The sequence below is a fragment of the Podarcis muralis genome, chromosome 5, assembly GCF_964188315.1.
Source record: "Podarcis muralis chromosome 5, rPodMur119.hap1.1, whole genome shotgun sequence".
NCBI lineage: Eukaryota > Metazoa > Chordata > Lepidosauria > Squamata > Lacertidae > Podarcis > Podarcis muralis.
This window is the reverse complement of record NC_135659.1, coordinates 4,245,898-4,261,965: the sequence shown is the minus strand read 5'-3', so window position 1 is coordinate 4,261,965 and position 16,068 is coordinate 4,245,898. Positions and strand designations below refer to the sequence as shown.

Below are 16,068 nucleotides of genomic sequence, written 5' to 3'. Positions count from 1 at the left end.
CATAATCAATAAGAAATACACCTCCAGCTTTCTTCTGCTTCTAAGCTTCCTGACAGTATTTTATGGGCCACTGCTGAAAATCTAGGGCTGGACTAGAAGACCATTTGGTCTGACTTGGCAGAGACTGTTAAGCAGCTTCTTGGCCACCTTGTAACTTCTTTAAAAACTGAAGGTAGTATCCAAAGTGATATATGTTATGGCCCAGAGTGTACTGCTTAAAAGGAGGGAGGGGGTATCACCGGGCAACTGCAACTCATTGGGTGTTACTAAAGGAAATCTTTGCATCCCATCCTAGGAGACAGAATGCCTAGGATTTGAAATCTTTTTCTAGGCCTGGCATCAGTGTTAAGTTTCAACTTTGGGCAATAAATTAGTTCTCTTGATACAGCTGCCAAGGGACAAGACTTAACATGCATAGAAATCTGTTTCTTTCTGTGATAAATCAGTTCTGCAGTGCTGTTTCTCTCTATTTCAGGTCAGCCGGTAATGCTTTCTCAGCCTGCCGTGGTGCATTTTCAGGCACCCGGAATCCTTCCTGCCACCAATCCAGCCATTGCTGTCACTGGCGGAGTCACACAACTACCAGGCCATGCTGTAAATGTATTGCCGCAAACTGTAGGAAAGAGTTTGACCACCGGAAAACTTACTGAGGCTAAGCCTGTTCTTCATGCTGCTTCCCCAAATACTAGCATGGATGTAAGTTCTTTCTAACAAATGTTTGTAATTGGCCCTTGCACCTAGAGAGTTTTTGCTGCAAATCTTCTTTTAGGATTCCAAGAAAACTTGTAGAGCGCCATTAGCAACAATTCAGGGCTCTTCCAGGGATTATAGAGACAGAAGTTCAAAAAAATAATAATGGTTAAGTTTATGTATTTGACAACAGGAGCTAGGATTCTTTATGCACAGAAATTGAAAGATGAAGAAGTTCCTACCAAAGAAGAATGGATAGGCAAAATGATAGGCTATTCTGAATCAGCAAAGCTGACACGTAAAATAAGAGAACTTAATGATGATTGTTTTATGGTGGAATGGAAGCCTTTTTTGGACTATTTAAAGAGCTATAATATGATGAATTCATGAGCAGGATTTGAACTATGAGCTGTGGAAATAATTAAAGATTATTGTATTATGGTTATGTGAAATTTGTGGAAATATAACAAAATATATTTTTAAAAGTGATCCTACCCACACATTAGGATTATGAAGGAAACGCAGAACTGGATACACTGTTTCCACCATTATGCCTATTTCCTATTTCCAGTGTTGTGCCTGATCTGTTTTCCTGACTTATTCATTTCCTGATTCCCCCCCCCCCCCGGAGGTGGAGGTGGCTACAAGGATGCCCCAGTTTGAGCCATCCTCTTCCCTGCCCCAAGATTTTATCAATCCCCTTAAAAGATTGTATGTAGATGACATTGTTGAACTTCTTTTTCCCAGTTATGCTGAAGTTATTGTTGGAATATTGAGTGTGGTTGCAGGGCAGAGCAGCAAAGCTTTGTTGAGCTGTTTTTTCTGTACCAGGAGACACAGTCCCCACCCTCCCTGGAAGTTGCTGCTTCAGGGATTTTGCCAGCCATCTTAGGGCTAGCCACACATCTCCATTTTTTTTGTCCAATTTTCAGCCACTTAAAAAAGATGCAGCACTTGGAAATGCAGCTGAGAACTAAAACGTTCTCTACCAATTTCCCTCTCCCACCAGAAAACTGCAAATTGTCCCCAATCCCAGTAATGATGCTGTGAGACACAAGAGTTGGGTTCAATAGAGGGCCGCAACTGCATTGAATGAGTTTTCACTGGTCTGCAATATAGATAAAAACTGGTTAGATACCCTGTCTTCCCATACTTCCCCAGTAGGCGGTAATTATCACTGCGGTGGTAAAACTATGACTGGGCTGGACCACTTCAAACTGAAGGTCTACATGGGGATGGAATGCAGGGAATGCCCTGCATTTTAAAAAGTCAGGGACAATTTTAAACAATGTTAGAACTTTGCTTTTATCCTAGTTTTTGGTGTGGAAAGATTGGGGGGGCATAGAGGAGCATGTCGTCAGAAGTAGTGCAGTTCAATGAGAACTAAGCCTCTGTCACATGTTGTTAATTAGATTTATATACTGCCCTTCATCATAAGATCTTGGGGTGGTTCATAGAATGTCACCTGTTGACTTGCTTGTTTGGCTGACCCCTTCACTTCTCTCACACCTTAATGGTATGTCAGGTCGCTTCTGGTTCCATTCACCTGGTGCCTTGGGGTCATTGAGGCTGACAGGATCCAAGAGTGCTTTCAGTTCCAGGTTTCCCTCAAGCCAGGGAGACTTGAAAATTTAGCTTCATTGAGCCTCTCTCTTCATCAGCCTGCTGATTCAGAAAGCATAGCAGTGTGTCCTGCCCCCCCCCCAAAAAACTGGCTTTGTCAATTGTCGCCAGATTGTAAACATAACCAGGCAAAATGTCTCTGACTAAGCTAGATATGAAGGAACCCATAACACTCCCAGAGAAGAGTAAAAGCTCCATTTCCCTTAAAGAAACACAAGCCAAAATATTGGGTGCTTCCCAGCGGTGTTCTGTGGGAATAAATTGCAAGATTATTTGCAGAGCATTTAAATGCTAGATTAGCCAAGGCTGAAATACAAGCTATAAAACATTGTAAATAGCCAAGACTGAAATACAAGCCTTAAAACATTTCAGGAGAGTTTGGCTTGTGTATTACAAATAAATAGGATTATTAAATAAAGCTGTGTCTGACTGAAAAGAACACCGTGGTTTTAAATGCAGTGTTGCTTACATGGTGAATGCATCTTAATCAAATTTAGAGAAGGTTGAAGTTGAAATAAGAGTTCTGGATCAAAGCAACAAGAGCCATGGTAAGAATCTCCTGAATTTCATGTTTCTTTTTTCCAATAAACAATTTTGTTGGCTCCCTCCCCCCAATTTCCCCTCTCCTCGCCATATAAAAATGTGTAACTTCATTGCTTATGTAACAACGTGCCCCTTTCTTTGCAAGTATGATAGCATTCTAGCATTAACAAGTTCCCTGTCCCTCATTCATAGATGAATGTTCTGAGACGGCAGCAACGTATGATAAAGAACCGTGAATCAGCTTGTCAATCACGCAGGAAGAAAAAAGAATATATGCTGGGTTTGGAGGCTAGGCTGAAGTCAGCCTTGTTGGAGAATGATCACCTTAAGAGAGAAAACAGCACTCTGAAGAGGCAGCTGGATGAACTGGCAGTGGAGGTAGGTGTGGGGTTGTGAGAAATAAGCATGTTGAAGGAGATTGTTTACCTGGATTAATAAACATTTCTAGGCTGAGGAATATGCTGATCATGGTAACTTCTGCTTTATATGGATTCAGATGTGGTTGATCACTCTGCATCCTCTTCTTCACTTGCCCATGTACCACTTAAGAACCAAGGCTTTGGGACCTAGATCAGTTGAAGGAGGGCATTGGGAGCATTGCCCTCCATACGTATGCAGAATCTTGTACAACAATAGTTTATGCTATCTGAATTGGAGGGTAGACATGTTCAGCCTTGAGGATTCACATGTGCTCTTCAAGGCCCTCTCTGCCAAGAATATGGGGTCACTTAAGCAATCTGAAGAATGTTGAGAAAGATGCCATTGAAAGATCAAATAGTTCTGTTTTCCCTGTTGGTTGTTAATCAAGATCACAGCTGATGCTGTATTTGGGTGAATATGTGAGGAATGTCAACAATATTAAGTCACTATGATTGATGTTGCAACCCCCCTTTGGCACAAATAATAATGGCATTCTTAATGTTGGAAGGAGTGGCAAAATGCTGTCTGCATTCACTCTTACTTTTCTCTAATGCTTTTCTTCTTTTCCAGAACCAGAATCTCAAAGGCTCCCCTCCAAAGAGAAGAGCACTCTGTGTGATGGTGCTCCTAGCCTTCGTAATGCTGAATTATGACAGACTAAGGTGAGGCTCCTTTCCAACACCCTCATCAGGCAACAATATACCCAGAGGTGGTTTCAAAACAGAGATGCGCCCTTTGATTTTTATTCTCAAGATCTGGTGGCTTACTGAGGTCAATAGGTAAAATCTCCTAATTACTGATATCTCACTACAGCGTGAATCCACAGGACAGCATTTTTCAGTAAACCTGGCCAACACTTTGGGTGAATCAGTTGCTCATACTAGAATCTGCAAGAGCATCTATTGCAATGTATGGAGACTGCAAGGCAGAAGCACAAAGGTTCTTTGCCATTTCAAAGGAAAGGGTTCCCTGATGACAGAAAGTTTGAAAATAAAGTTAGACAATGAGACAGTGTCAGGAGCAAGCTTTTCTCTTATGTTTATACTTCTGGAAGATCCAGTGATAACTTTGAGCCATCACATTAAAAAGAGTGTGGCTGTTGTTTTCCCTCACATGGACTAATTCTGTATTTGTCAGTAGCTGGATGGATTATTCTTCTGAAATGCAGATCTCTCATTGGTGCCTTTGCCATCCATGTTGGTGCCCTTCCATGGAAAGTGAGGCAAGGTTGTATGGGAACTGCATCTTGAGAATGTTATAAATGAGAAGTAGCGCCAGCGAATGGAGCCACTCTGAATTTCCTCCCTCTAATAATGGAAAAAGCATGGCCAGACTCACTCAATGAACTGGGCCAGTTTATGTCGGACACAACCGCTGGGCTTTTGAGCAGTCAGTCAGAAAAGATAATATCACTTGTGGGATCTCTGCTTTTCAAGAAATCAAGGGGGAAATTTGGACAAAGAGCTATTTAATGTGGAGAGCCATTAGTTTAGCTGGCGAAAGTCAGAGAAACTCTTCACACTTGCCACTGTGTAGTGTGGCAGTCTACAGATGTGGATCTAAAAACTCTTTGCAGACTAAGACTGTAACCCTATATACACTATTGAACATGGTGAGGCTCACTTTGAGCGACTATAGAATCATAGAATGGTAGATTTGGAAGGGACCCTGAGGATTATCTAGCCCAGCTCTCTGCAGTGCAGGAGTATGCAGCTGCCCCATACAGGGATTGAATCTGCAGCCTTGGCATTATCGGCACCATGCTCTGGCCAAGTGTAAGTTGTCCTATACTGGGGCAATGAAGCAGTGACCACTCTCTTTCCGAAAACAGAAAGGCCAGTAGTCATTTGTATCTGTATTCAGCACTGATTGGAAGATGAAAGATTCCAATGTTTATTCTAAAGTGGCCCAGTAGATGGTGCCTTAACCAGGTTAATTTGCAAGAATGGGCTGGCTGGAGCAGGCGTTGTGGAAGTTCTGTCTGAAGGGGGAGCAGTCTCTGCTCCTGGCATTTGCCAGCCCTTGTCAGTTTTTCATTTATGCTGTTGGAAGCTTCCCAGCTCTAATTCAAGGATTATTCTGTCCTCAGAAAACTTTTATAACCAGGCATATGTTTCAGATGATATCACTGTTGGCTGGAGCAGAGCAGTTACTGTACTGCTTAGATTTTTTTTTTTTAAAAAAAAACCCTGACATTTTAATTGCACAAGGGTTTGTTTTTTGGCCAGATTTACAAATCAGACCCAGTTAAGTTTGCTGGCATAGATGGATTTCCAATCCATCAGTTTGACAGAGAAAGTGTCACTCAGCAAACGTGTGCTTTGCTAATCAAGGAAGATGGAGGGCAGGCTCTCTGCTACACCCATGCTCCTCTTACCCACCAGAGGTGGCTGATTATCCTTTGCTCTCTCCTTGAATTTCACCAATTCTGATCACAAGAGTAGGGAATAATTACATTTTTACCCTGCCTTTCTTCCAGGGGGCTCGGGATGCACATGGTATTAATTTTATATCTTGCCCCCCTACCCAAGTAGGCTGGGACAATTTTTACCAGCCTCATCTTCCTTTCCTGCTGCTCACCATAGCTTTGTATTCTTTGTGCATTGGCAGGAAGCATGTCTGCAGGATCCTCTGCATACTTGGTTTGCAAATATTTTTTCACACCGTGGTTTCTATCTCTACGAGGAAACAATAGTTTGTTTTTGAGACACTGTGGCTAATTTTAGGAGGAAGAAAATACCTTTGGAGAAGTGTGGAGTAATGTATTAATGAGTCTGGCTCCTGATGTTTAGAACATGGCTTGCAGGAGACTGGTGTTGTGTCTGCAATGTATCCTTGTCATGGACAGCAGTACAGCTATCTTCTGTTCCTTGCAGTTATCTGTGGAAATCTTAAACTCATGTTTTTGGTGGGAATTTGGCTCAAGAGTCCAATTTATTGTCCACAATTTATTGAAAGGCTATAGAAGGCTACTTGCTAATGAGGCCACAATTTGTGTTGTGAAACGCATCATGTGGTGAATGAAGTCATTGACCAGGCATCCAAATAGGCTCATTCATGGGTTTTGTGCTGTCTGGTGGAATTTTGCCTGGACAGGGACCAGTGATCCCTAAGCTTTGTTATTATTATTATTTTTAGTGGTTGTAGTAGTAATACTGTAGAACTTATTAATTATTTATTACCTAAAAGGTCTCCAAGTGACTTACAGTTAAAAAGATATATCAGTACATTGCACAGGTGGAAGAAAAGAAAAAAAAATACTTTAAAACATTAACATTTCATACAACATATAAAAACAGAAACACCCCTCTCCATAACAGCCCCTCCAGGGCTAAGCTGAACTAGCTGTATAAAACTGCATGTGAACCAGTTCAGAACAACTATGCCAATTTCTAATTTGATTGAGGCTAAGAATGCAAGCCACACCCAAATATGATCTTTCTGGATTTTGATTGTTGGTACTTCTGCTGTTCTGTAGCCCTGAACAGAGATAGTTAATGACCAGTAACCATGCCTTCTAGCAAGATGCCATCAGTATTTCAAAATGCTAAAAAAATCCAAATACTTAATGACAAAACTCAACACCACACTAAAATCAGACTCACAGAATACAGTTTTCAGCTAAATAAGGTTTTGTTTAGTAGTCTCTTAAAAGAAGACAATGCAGTAACCATATGGCTTTTCCTAGGCAAGGAATTCCATTGGTGAGGCTTTGCTATCTAGAATAGTAAGCATTTTATTGGGGTAGTGAAACAACTTCCATCATCCCTGGCCATTGACCTTCCTGGCTGGAGCTGATGGGAATTGGAGTACAACATCTGGAGGAGTGGAGGTTCCCTTCTCCTGATTTATATAGCAGTTTTCAATGCAGTTTGCATATTATATCTATAAACCTTATAATAACCATGTAGCCAGTGGGGAGAAGTGATAAGGCAAAGAGAATAGTGTCTTGCTTAAGTGGGTTGATATTTCAGGTGAGATGGGCAGGGATTTTTCAGTTGTAGCTACAGCAACTTTTTTAATTACTGTTCTCCATTTGGAACAACTTTCCTTGTTTTATTGTTACAATGGCTCCATCTGTTTTTATAATCATGTATGCTGTTAATGTAGGGACGTGGGTGGCGCTGTGGGTTAAACCACAGATCCTAGGACTTGCCGATCAGAAGGTCGGCGGTTTGAATCCCCGTGACGGGGTGAGCTCCCGTTGCTCGGTCCCTGCTCCTGCCAACCTAGCAGTTCGAAAGCACTTCAAGTGCAAGTAGATAAATAGGTACCACTCTGGCGGGAAGGTAAACGGTGTTTCCGTGCGCTGCTCTGGTTCGCCAGAAGCGGCTTAGTCATGCTGGCCACATGACCCAGAAGCTGTATGCCGGCTCCCTCGGCCAATAAAGCGAGATGAGCGCCGCAACCCCAGAGTCAGCCACGACTGGACCTAATGGTCAGGGGTACCTTTACCTTTACCTTTACCTTTATGCTGTTAATGTAACCCACCCTGGGACCTTATGGTGAAGGGCAGGTGAGAAATTGCACAAATGCTGTAAATCAATTTAAGATCTGCCTTGGCTAAGGAGTTGCCAAATCTGAATAGTGAACCAACTCAGATGTTCCAGGCCTAGGTTCAGCTAAGCTATATAGGTAAATGAATGGGGGAATCTGGCTGTGGTTCACTCCTGAAACTCACAGCTTTATCTTTTGCTTTCAGTGTGCTTGAATGGGGCCCCAGCTCTACTGAACTTCGTGGTAGTTCTGCCCACCAGAGCAGGCACCTTCTTGAATTCTCTGCAAGTGTACCTCAGGAAACAGATGGCAGGAATAATGATGGGTGAGTATTAAAGCATACATTATCTTGGCTTCCTGTTTCTAGCACCTTATACATACACAGGCAGTAAATGGGTAGTGGTATGGTGATTAACAATTCCACTTGGACCTAGGGTCCATGATTGTGTTCAATGATGGTGGGTGTATATTATATTTTGGGCTTGGAGATGCTTGGAAAATAGTGAGGCACTGTGCTTCCCAAGCACTTCTGCAGCTGACATCATGGCCTCATCCCACCCCCTTCTCATCTTTGAGCTGTGAAGGAGGTCAGGGCCTTGCCCCTTCGGTTTTTCTTAAGATAGTGTGACAAGGACCAGTACTGAACCCCACTTCATCCCAAGTCAGAACTGAGAAGTGTATAGCCCTTTGAGCACCTCTGGTGTTCAGTATGGCAAGACTCCTCTGCTATTCCTTGTTGAGAGGAGCACGGCCTGTGTTGGAAGCCTGCTTTTGGAGGGAGTTTGACACTGAACCTGCCATGGTAATGTTTGTCTTGGTCACATCCAGGTTGGACTTCTGTATTGCTCTCTTTGTGAGACTGCCTGTAAAAAAATATACTGTGGGTGCAAAATGCAGAAATTCTGACAGGCTCATTTATTAGGATAATATAACACAGATAACTACCAGATTATCTTTGTTCTGATTTGATCTCCATATCCAGTTCAATGTACATCTGAATCTGCCCAAGACTAGGCAGAATGATCAAAGCTGGAAACAAACTTCAGGTTGTAGATGGTGGTGGTCTGGGTGCCTGACACTGGAAGTGAGAGAGCAAAAGGCCAGCAGTGCGGGAGAAGAGCCAGGATAGGAATTGGGGTTGAAGGGTGCATGGAAGTAGAAGAACTTAGCAAAATATAGGCATGAATTGGATAAGCAAATGCCAGGGGAACAGGGGAAAGCAAGACCAGAATCCAGACTAAATTAATGGGGGTGTGGGGTTTAAGCCATGTTCATTTGATAGAGGACAGGGTTTGACCTGGCAAATGGGACACATGGCCAGTCAGTGCTCTTGGTTATTTTTGGCCAGTTGAATGTGTTTGAGTGTATGTGGGGTGAAGAGCTGCATTTCTGAACAAAATTGCTTTCCACTTTTCATGTTAAATCGGCACAAACCAGCTTTCTGTGTCTCTAACAGGGTTCAATGTCTGGCTGCATCCTGTGTGCTGACACCAAAAAATAATTTGAAATAGTATTGTTGATTGTAGCAGTAGCTTTTTGCTCCAGTTCTTTGGGGCTCAAGAGCTATCCTGTTTGCAGAAAGCATGCTGTGCATCTTTCCCCTTTCAGCTTCCGTGTAAGAGATGCTTCATTTCTTAGGAGGGTGTGTAGATGCCAGCAGAGGCCCCTCTCCTAGTTTTTAGCTCATATGTGCTTTTGTGAAGCACGTTCTATCCTGGTTTCTGTCTTTAGCCTACAGCCTTCCAGGGCATACACTGTTCCAGCTCATTTTCATGCAACTTGATGTTTTTCCATTATGAATCTCTCTAGTATTGCTGAAAAATGTCTTTGACCATCTGGGTCTGCTGTTCTGGGGTATTGGATCAACATACATTTTGTTCAGAGAAAAACCTCCAAAAAATAGCCCCAATTTCAAATAGCTCCTTCAGCTGTAGCCTCCATCTGGAAAATGTGTGCTCCAAACATTGCGGCAACCTCTAGGAGTAAAGTTGGAAAGGCATTTGTGGGCAGGTTAGTTTTCCTTCTGCACAGGGCAGATTGACACACTTTATAGCTCTGGCATGAAACAATAGGCATGAAAAAGAATTCAGTTCTCAAAATTGTAGTTTGAGAAGTCCTTGTCATGTCAAGGCAAGTCTGGGATTGTGAAGAACTGTCCCAAAATCTGGAATGGGGATCTCACACACACACACACACACACACACACACACACACACACACACCACCTTGATTTCCTGCTCTCTGCTACTGGAACTAGAGTTGAGGACTTGAACCTGAAGAGCAGTAGGTAGAAGCGACTTCTTTGATCAGGCAGTGGTAGAAGGCCAAACGCCTGGTATTTTATGCTAGGTTTGACCAATCCAGAGGCTTCATACTGCTTGCCAGTCTTTGTTAAACCATTTCCCCTCATCCTTCTGTGCCTGAGGAGGACCCTGAAGCTTGAGTGTACACAGCCCCAGGTGGCTGAGCAGGCCAGGTCCCAGCTGTGGGCCATGAGGGTCACCGTAGAGAGAGGTGGTATGCTTGGGTGTGTTGGGCTCCATCTTAACATCCAAGTCAATAAACAGCACCCACACAGATAAAATCCTTTGAAAATTATTAAGTTGGGGAATTGTAGATATCAGAGCCAGTGAAGTGTAGTGGTTACAGAGTGTTGGACTAAGACCTGGGAGACCAGGGTTCAAATCCCCACTCAGCCATGAAGTTCACTCTGGGACCTCAGGTCACTCCTTCACTCTCTCAGCCTTCCTCTCTCAGGGCTCTTATAAGGATATAATGTAGAGGCAGAGTGCTGTGTTCCACCTTGAGCTCCCCGGAGGAAAGGTGGGATAGAAATGAATAAATGCAATGTCTCTTTTAATTTGGCCAGTGGTTGCACCTTGATTTACACACATAGGTAACTTTCTCAAGTTCTCTTTCTCACAACTAATGCATAGTTATTTTGCCAGGCGAAAACACCTTTTACAGAGAAGTCTGCTTTTAGAGACTTTAACCCGCCTGATTTCTGTAATTGTAAGTTATTTTAAACTAGTTTTAATATTGTGCTGTAATGTTGTAACCCGCCCCAGGATCTTAGGGTGAAGAGTGGGTAATAAATTAAATAATAAAAATAAATACTGATTATAGTCAGATTATCTAGTTCTTTAGAAAATTCTGCTTTCAGCATTTCTCTTGCCCTGCCCCACTCCTAGCAGTTCAAGACAAGCTTCCTTCCTGTGTCTGACTGTCTGAGCATTTCAAGGATATGTTTGCATCTCTTCTTAGTCTGTTTCTGTGTGTGTGCATTTGGTCCTGATGCCCCAAGTGAGCCTGTGGCTTCTGCCTGCTCCATGTATAGCCTGAAAAGCATTTGCCTTCTTCTCTGCTAATGCTCTTGTTGGCTTGTTACAGAGGTTTACTTTAGGCAATAGATGAGATGTGCACTTAATCATCTCCAGATTGAAGCTTTGGCTTTTTCAGCTAATAGGTTGTTCCATCCTATTGGAGCCTTTCCTTTCCAGCGTTTTTTTTTAATAGCCAGCCACAGATGTGCCGAAAGCATGAATAGCTGAGAATGTTTTGGAAAGCAGGCAGCAAGACAAGAAGCTTTGTAATGTCTTTGCAAGAAAGATTCTATAGGCACAACCGCTTGAAGGAGTGCTAGCTGTGTGTCTGCTTCAGCTCTGCAGAATAAATACCATTTGGAGAGGAGCTTGGAGAAGTAAAGTTATGCCATGGATTCCTGACCTGTTTGGGTCCTGTATCTGCTGTCTCGCCTGCATCTTAGATCACAGAGACAGAGGGTCATGATGCCGATGGAGGTGGCATTTTGTTTGGCCTTCACTCCTGCCCAGCCCTTTCCTTCCTGGTGTTGTCGTTGCCTCATCTGTCTTGCCTCTCTGAACGTTGGTTGGCCTGGCCTGGTTTTATTTCATTTACACCTGCTGCCTCTCTTTTCTCCCCTGCCCTCCACCCTCTCCAGTTTGTCTTTTTCACATTCCATCCCACTGAGACTGCTTCCCAAGGTTCCAGGAACCGTTTTCTGGACACATTTAATGGCCTCTTCTCAGCTCTAAACTGCAGCCAGGCACCATACACTCCTCACCTCACTCTCCAAACTGAGCCTTTGTGAGACCTCCATCCTGCCAGTTCTCGTGCATCCTGACTGCCCACCTTGTGTCTCCTCCCTCCTCCCGTTGGCCATATTTAAGGCCTCCTATTTGGTATCTTGCAGTTCTTCCACCCTAACTTTCATTCCTTTTTTTTCAAGTGCCAGCTTTAGGATGATGACTTCCTAATCTACTTTTAAACAATTATGACTACTGTTTCTCTCCCTCACCACCCCCATTTCATGGGCCTAACTGTTCAAAACAAACAGCATTCAAAACGGTCAGCATCTGCTGCACTGGAAGGGAGTAGTCGGATAGCTGTTCCTTAGGGTTTTTCTTTGAAATGTACAGGGGTAGGTCATTTGGTTGAGCATGTGAGCACTGTCTCAAAGTAGCAATGTAACTTAGATGAAAATAATGGTGCCGGCCTTGATGGGGAAGGAGACAGGTGTATTCCCTACTGTGGGCAGTGACATCACCGTTGCAGTCCTGGAGTTACATGCCTAACAATTGGACAAGAATGAAAATAGCCTTTACTGAGCATTTTTATTTAATTAAGTACAGTGGTACCTCTGGTTGCGAACGGGATCTGTTCCGAAGGCCCGTTCACAACCTGAAGTGCCGTGTCTGCGCAGGTGCGTGTTGTGATTTGGCGCTTGTGCACATGTGCGAAGCGCGATTTAGCACTTGTGCACGAGCGGCAAAACCCGGAAGTAACCCTTTCTGGTACTTCTGGGTTGCTGTGGGACGCAACCTGAAAAGATGTAACCTGAAGCACTGCACAACCTAGCACACAAAAAATATTTAATCTGGAAAGTATACTGAAGCCACAGAATGGTCTAGCCAGAGAACCCAACCCCCATCTTTGTCCCTAAGTGTTATTTCCCACACTTTCTTTCCCATCCTGGAGAAAATGTCCTAGATTCTATGAGCAAAACAGAATAATTTTTGGCAATTGAAACTTGCCCATTGGTTCCTTTTAATTCCATTTATGAATTGCATCCCATAAAAATCTATTTAAGCAATTTCATAAAGCAGTTATGCAGTAGTTCCATATATAAAACAATTAAAAACTCTTCCATACGTAAAAACACTTAAAATCAGTTTCAGATTATGCATGTCTTTATTTTGGCCACTTGAGTTATTGAGACAAATTTGGGCTGACGTTATCTTTTTTGCAGTTTGCTTGTTTTTAAATGAGGATAGTGTCGTCCATCCCCTCATTGCAATGACAGCTTAGATGCACTTGTTTGCTTTTCTCCTGGGACATATTTGTGTCCTGAAGTATGGGGTGGTGGGGTGGTGAGATGAATTCCATCGAATGTCTGTTGTGTTTAACAACTCTTTGTCTTCCAAAATAAGTAAGCCACCTCACTCATGTGGGATCTAAAACTGAGGCAGCTCTTCTTTCCACAGATGGCTTCAGCAGCCTTGTATTATTATATGGCTTTGTATTTTTGATGTTTCATGTTTGAAATCAATTTATTATACAGGCATGCAGCCTATAAAAAAATATTCAAAGGAATACAAAATAAAACCATCCTATAAAGGATAAACTAAACAGCATATATATAGATACACAATCTTCACATTTCTTTTCTTCAAGGTATGTCTCCTTTGAACAAATATCTAAGGCTTTGTATTCCCCCCTTCTAGGTATAAGCATTCAGTTTCGAATAATAAAGCGTTGATGGTAGTTACGGAGGAACCAATAATATACATTTCTCCCCCACCTTGCCAGCCAATGATCAATCGCACAGAGTCACTCAGGTAAGCAACCTGCTCAGTCTGGATGGTGGTGTTTCGTGTCTGATAAGCCCAAGGACTTGTAACTAGTGGCTATGCAAAGTTTTTCCAGGTGCGCACTGCCAAAGCTTTTAGTTTAGATTCCTTTTCAAAGTTCCCTCTACAGAGATGGTTCTCTTAGGCTGTTCCATAATGTTATTAGAAAGTTGTGCTGACACTTGCGTATTTGCTTCTATTGCTGCTTGCACAACTCTCAGTGTCTCATTTAGATCAATTTCTGTCTTCTCTTCCTCTGTGTCTACCATAGCCACCAATGGTCTCCTGTTTTCTTTACTCCCACCATTTTGTGGAGCTAATTTGTACCCTTTATACAACGGTCCTTCCAGGTTAAGCTTTATTTCAGTTTACGGGGTGTCGTATCCAATGGAATGGGTGTTCACTCTGTCGTGAGACACTAGACCAGGAGCAAAGACTTGTGGGAAGTAGGCTGGACTCCCTCAGTTTTCCCTCTTGTCTAGATGCAGACAGTCCGCATGTTGTTGTTTTTCCCCACACGAAAAACACCCTTTCCGTTGCTCTTTACGTTTGGTTGTTCTGCTTATTTGCCACCCTTCTTTTATTCCTTACTTGTTTACTTACACTGATAAATTTTCCAGAACCGGTGCCCTTGCTGCATCGCCAATAGCCATTCCGGCATTCAGGCAAGGCAGCCCTCTATCGGCACCCTCTTTTTCTTTCCCTCAGTAACCTCAGCGGCTGCCACCATTTTTCTGGGATCACAACTGTATTTCTTTCATTTTGGTGTGTGTGCTACTTGTGTGACTGCTGGTATGGCATTTGCATTCTCCTGCCTTGATTTAAAAATAACTTGGCCACCTCCTCCCAGTTCGCTGTTTTTACACCAGCAACAGAGTGAGTGTTCCTATGAAGTCCCTGCCTGCCTTCTTCTATTTCCTTTGAAATTGAGCCCTGCCTGACTGCCTCCCGGTTCACTTTGGCAGCGGCGGGGTGCCAGCCCCTCGTCCTCGTCCTTGTCCTCCTCGTCAGTAGCTGTAACAAGGAGAGAGAGTGTAGCTTCTGTTCTTCCCCACTCCCAGTCCACGGTGTGGCAAATGGAGTTGAGTGTTGGAGTTTTCAGCCCTTTCTACACCTAAACATATTCGTATTTTCCACAAGGATAAATCACTCTGTCACTCTGAAGACAGACAGCTCTGTAACCCCAATAAAGATACAGATCAAGATCCAAACCTCAAATCAATATTGCTGTTACTCAATATTAGTTTTTGAATTTTCATAATTCCTTTTTCCGTTATTGTCTTATGGCTATTTCTCTGAGCTGCCCAGATCTGAAAACTGCAGATGTGGAAAAGCATGAAGCACCTGTGTTACTGAAAGTGTAACATTTTCCAATGGCTGAATTACTCATAAAACAACTGTGGTCAGTGAATTGGAATTGGAATTATTGGAATTAACCCAGGTCATTATTGAGACTCTCTGTATCAGTGTCAAAAACAGCTTTTTGTCTCACTTTTCAATATCTTTATCGGTTGTAGAGAGGTTTATAATGACCCTCCCTCCAGCATATGTTTGTTTCTCAATAAGAAGATAACTGTAGTATTGCATTTTACAGGTTGAGGCATGAGCTGCGAGGCTGGGTTCATAGACATGAAGAAGAAAGGACAAAATCAAGGATGTTAAATAGTCAGCAGCAAAAAGCTCAGCCCATCCAGGTATGTTTATGCTGCTGCTTGTTACCTTGTGCAAGAAAGTGGTTGAGATGGCCAAGAAGACGTAGGAATTATTGGGATCAGGAGCTGGACTGAGGAACAGAATGGAAGCTCCCCAGGAGTGGATTGGGCCCTGGTGCTTCCACTTGCCTTCCCAAACAAACATATTCAAACATTTTAGGCTTAATTTATGCTTTATTTAAATGATGTCACTCCTGTAATCAGATTCAATGATACAGCAATCATGATTAAATTTATTACCTGCCCTTCACCAGTAGGTCTCAGGAGAGATTACACTATTTAAAATACATAATTTAAAATATTTAAACCTATTACATTCACAGGAATTGGGTGGGTCCTGAAAGCACACATCTCAGGTGCCAAAGACCAGGGTAAAGAGGTGCGTCTTCATTCTCTGAAAGCTGCATAGTGAAGAAACCAGACACATCTCTATGGGGAGGGGGATTACTACAGAGAATGCCCTATCCTGGGCTGCCACTCTGAGGGAGAGGGAACTACCAAGAAGGCCTCCTCTGCTGGTCATAATACCTGGGAGGCTCTGTAGGGTAGGAGGTGGCCTTTCAGATATTTGGGGCTTAAGTTATTTAGGGGTTTAAACACTAACATGACCATCTTGAATTGGTCCTGGAAACGAACTGCCAGTCAATGCAGTTCTTTTAGAACAGTTGTAAAGGCAACCCCAGCCAGTAATCTGGCTGCTGCATTTTCAACTA

The 16,068-nt window shown here is 42.9% G+C and overlaps 1 protein-coding gene across 3 annotated transcripts in view; it reads left to right on the top strand.

Annotated features, from left to right (window-relative positions):
• LOC114598529 (cyclic AMP-dependent transcription factor ATF-6 alpha) overlaps positions 1-16,068 on the top strand; it is an 80,357-nt gene that overhangs the window by 7,648 nt on the left and 56,641 nt on the right. For all 3 annotated transcript variants that reach the window (XM_077928191.1, XM_077928190.1, XM_077928192.1), the window contains 6 exons: positions 476-696; positions 3,049-3,234; positions 3,847-3,938; positions 7,979-8,098; positions 13,518-13,631; positions 15,238-15,337. In XM_077928191.1, the coding sequence (XP_077784317.1) occupies positions 476-696; positions 3,049-3,234; positions 3,847-3,938; positions 7,979-8,098; positions 13,518-13,631; positions 15,238-15,337 (833 nt within the window). The remainder of the gene's footprint in view (positions 1-475; positions 697-3,048; positions 3,235-3,846; positions 3,939-7,978; positions 8,099-13,517; positions 13,632-15,237; positions 15,338-16,068) is intronic.